An 8,418-nucleotide genomic window follows, 5' to 3' on the forward strand; every position below is an offset into this window, starting at 1 on the left:
ACTTGGGCCCGCTCCTTCGGTGAAAAAGGGAGACCCCATGCTGGCGGGGCTACGCCCTCCGTCAAGGGCTTTTCCTACCCATCCTACTCTTCTTCAACTGTTATCTAGGGAATGGGATTCGCCCGAAGCCTCGCTTAAGGTCGGCAGAGCAATGGAAAAGCTATATCCCCTACCGGATGACTTTCTGGAGCTGCTTAAGGTCCGGAAGGTGGATGTGGCTGTTTCGACCGTCATGAAAAGAACTACCATCCCAGTGACGGGAGGTACAGCTCTGCAGGACAGAAACTAGAAGTCTATCTTAAAAGGGTGTTTGAGGTGTCTGCGCTGGGAGTCAGGGCGGCCATCTGTAGCTCCTTAGCGCAACGAGCGGGACTTTGCTGGGTTCAATAGCTACTTAGTTCACAAGACCTTCCTCCAGAGGAGGCCGTCATAGCATATGGAGCAGATGCTCTCTATGACCTTCTCCGAGTTCTGACCAGATCGATGGTCTCTGCAGTCTCGGCCCAACGCTTTTTCTGGCTCCGCAACTGATCAGCGGATTCCTCCTCCAAGACACAAGTAGGATTGCTACCTTTTAAAGGGAAATTTCTTTTTGGAGATGACCTGGACTAGATTATCAAGTCTCTCGGAGAGAATACGGTGCATAGACTTCCGGAGGATCGGCCGCGGACTGCTAGGACGTTCAGTGCCTCCAGAAGCCGCTTCCGCAGTCAATGCCGTTTCCACACCACAAGAAAGATGACACCTCGTGCACCCTCTTCCCGATCCCAGTCCTGGTCCCGTTCCTTTCGAGGCGGTATATTGGCACAAGACGGGATAGCCCAAGGGGCACCTTCCAAGTCTTCACAATGATGCCAGGCTGACCAACTCCCCAACCCCCAGGATAGGGGGGTGGCGCTCTCTTTTTTATGAGGAGCGGGTCCAGATCACGTCGGATCAGTGGGTCCTGGATATTCTAAAGCACGGCTGCTCATTAGACTTCGCTCAACCCCTAAGAGACAGATTCCTTTTTTCTCCCTGCGGACCACCACAAAAGCAACTCATTGTATGGCAGATGCTTGACAGGCTCCTAGACCTCTGAGCGATCCTCCCAGTGCCGCCAACGGAAGTCGGGTCCAGCCATTATTCAGTCTACTTTGTGGTTCCCAAGAAGGAGGGCTCCTTCCGACCAATTTTGGATCTCAAGATGGTCAACAGGTCACTCGAGGTCCCACACTTCCAGATGGCAACCTTGTGCTCGGTGATTGCGGCGGTACACCGCGGAGAATTTCTCACCTCCCTGGATTTGACGGAGGCTTATCTGCACATTCCCATCATAGAAACATAGAAATGACGGCAGAAGAAGACAAAACGGCCCTTCCAGTCTGCCCAGCAAGCTTCACACATTTTTTCTCATACTTATCTGTTTCTCTTAGCTCTTTGGTTCTATTTCCCTTCCACCCCCACCATTAATGTAGAGAGTAGTGATGGAGCTGCATCCAAGTGAAATATCAAGCTTGATTAGTTAGGGGTAGTAGGGGAAGTAACCGCCGCAATAAGCAAGCTACACCCATGCTTATTTGTTTTACCCAGACTATGTTATTCAGCCCTTATTGGTTGTTTTTCTTCTCCCCTGCTGTTGAAGCAGGGAGCTATGCTGGATATGCGTGTAGTATCAGTTTTTCTTCTCCCCTGCCGTTACAGCAGAGAGCTATGCTGGATATGCGTGAAGTATCAGTTTTTCTTCTCCCCTGCCGTTGAAGCAGAGAGCTATGCTGGATATGGGTTGAACGTGAAGTATCAGGCTTATTTGGTTTGGGGTAGTAACCGCTGTAACAAGCCAGCTACTTCCCGCTTTGTGAGTGCAAATCCTTTTTTCCACATTTCCTCTTGCTGTTGTAGCTTAGAGCGATGTTGGAGTCACAGTAACCATGTGTATGTTTATTGAATAAGGGTATTATCTCCAGGCAGTAGATGTCATTCTGGCGAGCCACCCACTCTTTATTGACGGCCTCTTGATTTTATGGATCCACAGTGTTTATCCCACGCCCCTTTGAAGTCCTTCACAGTTCTGGTCTTCACCACTTCCTCCGGAAGGGCATTCCAGGCATCCACCACCCTCTCCGTGAAGAAATACTTCCTGACATTGGTTCTGAATCTTCCTCCCTGGAGCTTCAAATCGTGACCCCTGGTTCTGCTGATTTGTTTCCTACGGAAAAGGTTTGTCGTTGTCTTTGGATCATTAAGGCGCATCAGTGCCTTAATGATCCAAAGACAACGACATTTGGATCATTAAGGCACATCAGCACTTCCTTTGATTCAAAATCATGGGACAGCATTTTCAGTTCCAAGCTCTGCCTTTTGGCTTGGCGACCGCCCCCCGGACATTCACAAAGGTAATGGTGGTGGTAGCTGCAGCTCTGGTGAGAGGGAATTCTGGTTCATCCGTATCTGGATGACTGGCTCATACGGGCAAAGACCTTGAGCCAGTGTCACTGGGCAGTCGACAGAGTATTACATCTCCTCCAATCCCTTGTATGGGTGGTCAATTTTGCCAAGAGCTGCCTTACTCCATCTCAGTCTCTGGACTTTCTGGGAGCACGTTTTGACACAGCGGCGGGCAAGGATTTCCTGCGCCCGGACCGGGCCCAGTCACTCATAGCACAAGTACAGTGCTTCTCTTGCCTCTCCTTTCCCACAGCTTGGGATTATCTACAGGTCCTGGGATCCATGGCTTCCACTATCGATCTAGTGCCCTGGGCTTTTGCGCATATGCGTCCATTGCAGAGAGCGTTACTCTCCCGATGGAAACCGGTGTCTCAGGAGTTCCAGACCATCCTCCCATTCCCGCAGCAGGCCAAGGACGGCCTGCTCTGGTGGCTCGACCCACTTCATTTGGCACAGGGAATGCCCTTGGAGATTCCAGAATGGGTGGTTGTTACCACGGATGCCAGTCTCTCTGGCTGGGGGGGTGGTGTGCCAGACTAGCTCAGTTCATGGACAGTGGACGCAGTCACAAGCCATCTGGCTAATCAATCGCTTAGAAACGAGAGCGGTTCGTCTGCGCTGAAGCGTTTTCTCCCCCTTGTTCATCATTGGGTAGTCAGGATCCTCTCTGACAATGCAACCATGGTAGCGTACATCAATCGACAAGGGGGCACGAGGAGTCGTCACGTCTCGCTGGAGATGGATGAGTTGATGACTTGGGCGGAGGCCCACCTCTCTCGACTGGCGGCTTCTAATATTGCAGGAGTAGACAACATTCAGGCCGACTTCCTGAGTCGACAACGTCTAGATCCCAGGGAGTGGGAATTCTCTGAGGAGGCAGTGAAACTTCTAGTCCATCGTTGGGGGACCTCTCACCTGAATCTGATGGCCACCTCCCGCAATGCAAAGGCACCACGATTCTTCAGTCGCAGAAGGGAGCACGGCGCAGGAGTAGATGTCGTAGTCCTTCCATGGCTACATCACATTCTCCTCTACGTTTTTCCACCATGGCGACTCAAGGGCAAGGTCCTCCAGAGAATAGAAGTCCACCAAGATCCGGTAATCTTGGTGGCGCCAGAATGGCCCCATCATCCTTGGTTCGCGGACTTGATCAACCTCGCGGTGGGCGGACCTCTTCGCCTGAGCTATCTGTCGTGCTTACTGCATCAAGGTCCAGTGTTTTTCAACCAGGCAGATTGCTTTTGTCTTGCGGCCTGGCTTTTAAGAGGCGCCAACTGAGGCGATGAAGCTACCCAGAGGCTGTAGTTTCGACTCTCCTCAAGGCTCGGAAGACTTCTACATCCATCGCTTATGTCCGGGTTTGGAAGGTTTTCGAATCCTGGTGCGCCTTCAAAGCAGAATTGCCGCGGACTGCCTCAGTGCCTCAGATTCTTTCGTTCCTACAGGCCGGTCTGGAGAAGGGCTTAGCCTACAATTCACTGAGGGTTCAAGTTGCTGTCCTTGGATCCCTGGTCCACCAACAAGAGGGAATTCCTCTTTCCTTTCACCCGGATATCGTCCAGTTCCTCAAGGGAGTGAAACACCTGAAACCCCCAGTTTAGGCCCCTTGTCCTTCCTGGAGCCTCAACTTAGTCCTCCGGATCTTGGACGGCCCTCCTTTCGAGCCGATGCGCTCCGCTACCCTCAAGGATCTCACCCTCAAGGCTGTTCTGCCCACCGAATTTCGGAGCTCCAGGCTCTATCCTGCAGGGAGCCCTACCTCTGTTTTACAGACTCAGGGGTCATCTTGCGCACGGTCCCCTCGTTCCTGCCCAAGGTGGTTTCCACATTTCATATGCATCAGACGGTTCATATGCCATCTTTCTCAGCTGATGATCCCTGAGATCTCTGTAAGCGTGATGTCAAGCGCATCCTGATTCGCTATCTGGAGGTCACTAACAAATTTCATTTGTTGGATCATTTGTTTGTCCTCTGGAATGGGCCAAAGAAGGGTTCCAAGACTACGAAGGCAATGATTGCTCGCTGGCTGAAAGAAGCGGTAGTGGCGGCGTATATAGGGGCTGGTCGACAGCCTCCGGTGGGCGTCAGAGCCCACTCTCTTCGAGCGCAAACAGCATCCTGGGCGGAGCGACAGTCTTTTTCATCCCAGGAGATATGCCGAGCGGCGACCTGGAAATCATTACATATCTTTGCTCAGCACTATCGTTTGAATCTGCAGTCACCGACCTTTGGTTCTTTTGGCAATACAGTCATTCGAGTGGGGCTATCAGGGGACCACCCTACTTAGGGAAGCTTTCGTACATCCCACCGTTTGGACTGATCCTGGTACGTACAGGGAAAAGAAAATTATTCCTTACCTGCTAATTTTCGTTCCTGTAGTAACACGGATCAGTCCAGATGCCCTCCCTAAGAATTGTTGGGATTTCTGGGTTTACTGCTCGACTGGTTTTGCTATTGCATCTCTGCTTACCTGCTTATGTTGTAGTGCCTCTCATGTCTGGGGCTGTTTAATGGTTCTTTTTGCAAGTTTGCCTATTGGCATAAGTTTTTGTATCTGTACACACTATTTGAAGTTAACCATGTTTGATGTTCTTGATCCATCCACCTCTGTTTTCTACTGCTTTGATATTCTTCATACTGAGGAATGGCAGTGGGTGCACTGGTTTATAAGGCAGCACCCTTCGAAGCTTTGTCTGACTCCATCTGCTGGACGGGGGACATAATCCACCATCTGGACTGATCCGTGGTATTACAGGAACGAAAATTATCAGATAAGGAATAATTTTCTTTTATTGTTAAGCACTGGCACCTGTAGAATTTATAGGCTCTTTCTGAGTGAATAGGTTGTGACAGTGGTGTCAGTGACATGCTGGGACTACTCACCCTCCTTTGCTTGTTCTGCAGTTACTCTTATGGGATAAGGTAGTCTGCTCTCTTGTCTCTTAAGTTCAAGAAGCAGTCCTGCAGATGGACCCCCGGCTCAGCTATGTGTAGGCTGAACAGCCTCTCTGCATTAAAGGATGTTCAGCCCAAGGAATGCTTGTTTCTTTGCCATCTTTCAAGGTTAAGAACCTAAAGCGAGGGTGCAGAAGGAGACTTTCCCACCCTTCCCCCCCCCTTCTTAGAGAGCACCAACTTCACATGCTCCATCCCCTACCTACCAGCCTAAAGAACACCTTTCCATGATCTCTGCTGCCCCTGATCACCTTTCCAACCAATTCCCTTCCCTTTACTCGCAAGAGAGAACACCACCATCTCAACCTTCTCTCCTCCCCCTACACATTAGAGAGAAGAAAACCTTCACAACTCATCTTCTCTTACTGTTCCCTAGAGAGAAAAACTTCCAAACCATCTCTCCTCTCCTCACCCCTACCTATCAAAGAGAACACCTTCTCACTCACCTCTCCTTCTGCTCTCTGGGAAAATATTCACTAATGGGTGCAGGGCTCTCCCTGCCTGGTGTGCTCATATCATCCCCTTATTTTAGCTTTAGGGCATCAGTAGCCCCTCAGACTATGGGGCCCTGTGCTGCACCTGGTAAGGGGAAAGGTATCAATTTAATCCTGCACACCTTAAACGGAACAGTGCCCTGGCACTAGCAGAAACAGCAAAAGATCCTTTGTGCCATTCACAGATGATTCTCGGAGGTGGGAGAGTGAGAGGTAAAGCCTGAGAAGGGCACAGAGGATCCTCAGAGGTGGAAGAGTGAGGGGTAAAGCCTGTGATTGGCAATGAGGGCCAAAGCCTAGAACAGGTAGAGCTGATTCTTACTAGTGGGGGAGTGAGGATCACATGGCCTGAGAGAAGTGTGGAGAGTTCTTGGCAATAGGGCAGTGAGGGCTAAAGTTTGGAGGAGCACGAATATCCTTCTGCAGACTGATTTCAGAGTTTGCAGCCTGTGCTATAGTTGAATTTCTCTTGCTACCTTTCTTTCTCTGTTTTTTGGCAGATTCTCTATACCAACGCCCACGGCACAGGAACAGTGCGTGGCAGTGTATATGCACAGCTTTGATCCTGACTCCTGTAGCAATGTCTATAAGTGGATTTGTCAGAAAGCAGCTGGGAAAGTGTGAAAAAGCTCCATTGCTGCTCATGCCCTGTGACGGGAAGCCACAGAAAGGGAAGATATAGATTGTTTACGTCACATGAACAGTAATGACATCATTACACACTCCTCAAATGGGACCTTGGTATTACACTAGAAACAGAACTCAGTTTCAAAAAACATATCTCGACTAAACTAAAAGAAGGGTATCACAAACTCATTTTTCGCAAGCTGAAACCTTTACTTGAAAAAAATGACTTCAGAACTGTCCTACAATCACTAATTTTATCCAACGTAGACTACTGCAATGCACTACTTTTAGGACTTCCAGTATCCATAACCCGGCCACTACAGGTATTACAAAATGCTGCTGCCAGAGTTCTGACAGATAGTAAAAATCATGATCACATAACACCGACATTGATTTCTTTGCATTGGTTGCCGATTACTTATCACTCCCAATATAAGACAGCCTTGCATTCTGCATAAAATACTCTATGGCGAACAAACAGAATGGCTAAATAGTACTATCAGATTACATATGCCTCAAAGGAATCTTAGATCAGCAAATAAGGGCCTGCTGACAATTCCTACTGTAAAATCTGCACATCTGACAGAAGTAAGAGAGAGAGCAGTATTGATCACAGGCACTAAACTCTGGAACTTCTTGCCAGTAGAACTGAGACTCCAAGCAGGCATTAAAAAATGCAAAGCTGATTTAAAAACCTGACTTTTTAACTGTGCTTTCTCCGATTGTAGTTAATATATCTTAATGCTATGTTTTAACAGTATGTCACCTGTTAAGATAGTTGGTTAGGAATGATTTTATGCTGATTTTACATAGAAACATAGAAATGACGGCAGAAGAAGACCAAATGGCCCATCCAGTCTGCCCAGCAAGCTTCACACATTTTTTCTCTCATACTTATCTGTTTCTCTTAGCTCTTGGTTCTATTTCCCTTCCACCCCCACCTTTAATGTAGAGAGCAGTGATGGAGCTGCATCCAAGTGAAATATCTAGCTTGATTAGTTAGGGTTAGTAGCCGCCGCAATAAGCAAGCTACACCCATGCATATTTGTTTTACCCAGACTATGTTATACAGCCCTTATTGGTTGTTTTTCTTCTCCCCTGCCGTTGAAGCAGGGAGCTATGCTGGATATGCGTGAAGTATCAGTCTTCTCCCATGCTGTTGAAGCAGAGAGCCATGCTGGATGTGCATCGAAAGTGAAGTATCAGGCACATTTGGTTTGGGGTAGTAACCGCCGTAACAAGCCAGCTACTCCCCACTTTGTGAGTGCGAACCCTCTTTTCTTCTCCCCTGCCGTTGAAGCAGAGAGCTCTGCTGGATGTGTGAAGTATCAGTTTTTCTTCTCCCCTGCCGTTGAATCAGAGAACTATGCTGTATATGCATTGAAAGTGAAGTATCAGGCTTATTTGATTTGGGGTAGTAACCGCCGTAACAAGCCAGCTACTCCCCTCTTTGTGAGTGTGAATCCTTTTTTCCACATTTCCTCTTGCTGTTGAAGCTTAGAGCGATGTTGGAGTCACAGTAAGCCTGTGTATGTTTATTTAATAAGGGTATTGACTCCAGGCAGTAGCCATCGTTCTGGCGAGTCACCCACTCTTCATTGGCGGCCTCTTGACTTTATGGATCCACAGTGTTTATCCCACGCCCCTTTGAAGTCCTTCACAGTTCTGGTCTTCACATTCTTAATCTTAGCATTAATTTATACTGTTTTGATACTTTTAGCATTATCTTAGAATTATGCATTGTTTTATAGGCATTACATAATGGAAAAATAATTATTTCTTTGTATATTTATTTTGTTTTCTTATTATAAATTGTTTATCCAGATGAAATAATGCCATATTTCTGTTTCAAAGTGGATACTTTGTAAGTTTTTTTGAAAATTTAATAGAGTAAATAAAAAAAAAAGTTATGCAT

The 8,418-nt window shown here is 47.9% G+C and overlaps 1 protein-coding gene across 2 annotated transcripts in view; it reads left to right on the top strand.

The window, feature by feature from the left end:
* LOC115078582 (killer cell lectin-like receptor subfamily F member 1) overlaps positions 1-7,428 on the top strand; it is a 132,893-nt gene extending 125,465 nt beyond the window's left edge. For both annotated transcript variants that reach the window (XM_029581510.1, XM_029581511.1), the window contains one exon: positions 6,377-7,428. In XM_029581510.1, the coding sequence (XP_029437370.1) occupies positions 6,377-6,500 (124 nt within the window). In that variant the 3' untranslated portion in view covers positions 6,501-7,428. The remainder of the gene's footprint in view (positions 1-6,376) is intronic.
* The last annotated feature ends 990 nt before the right edge of the window (positions 7,429-8,418 follow it).

Source organism: Rhinatrema bivittatum, chromosome 16 (genome assembly GCF_901001135.1).
Source record: "Rhinatrema bivittatum chromosome 16, aRhiBiv1.1, whole genome shotgun sequence".
In the NCBI taxonomy this organism is placed as follows: domain Eukaryota; kingdom Metazoa; phylum Chordata; class Amphibia; order Gymnophiona; family Rhinatrematidae; genus Rhinatrema; species Rhinatrema bivittatum.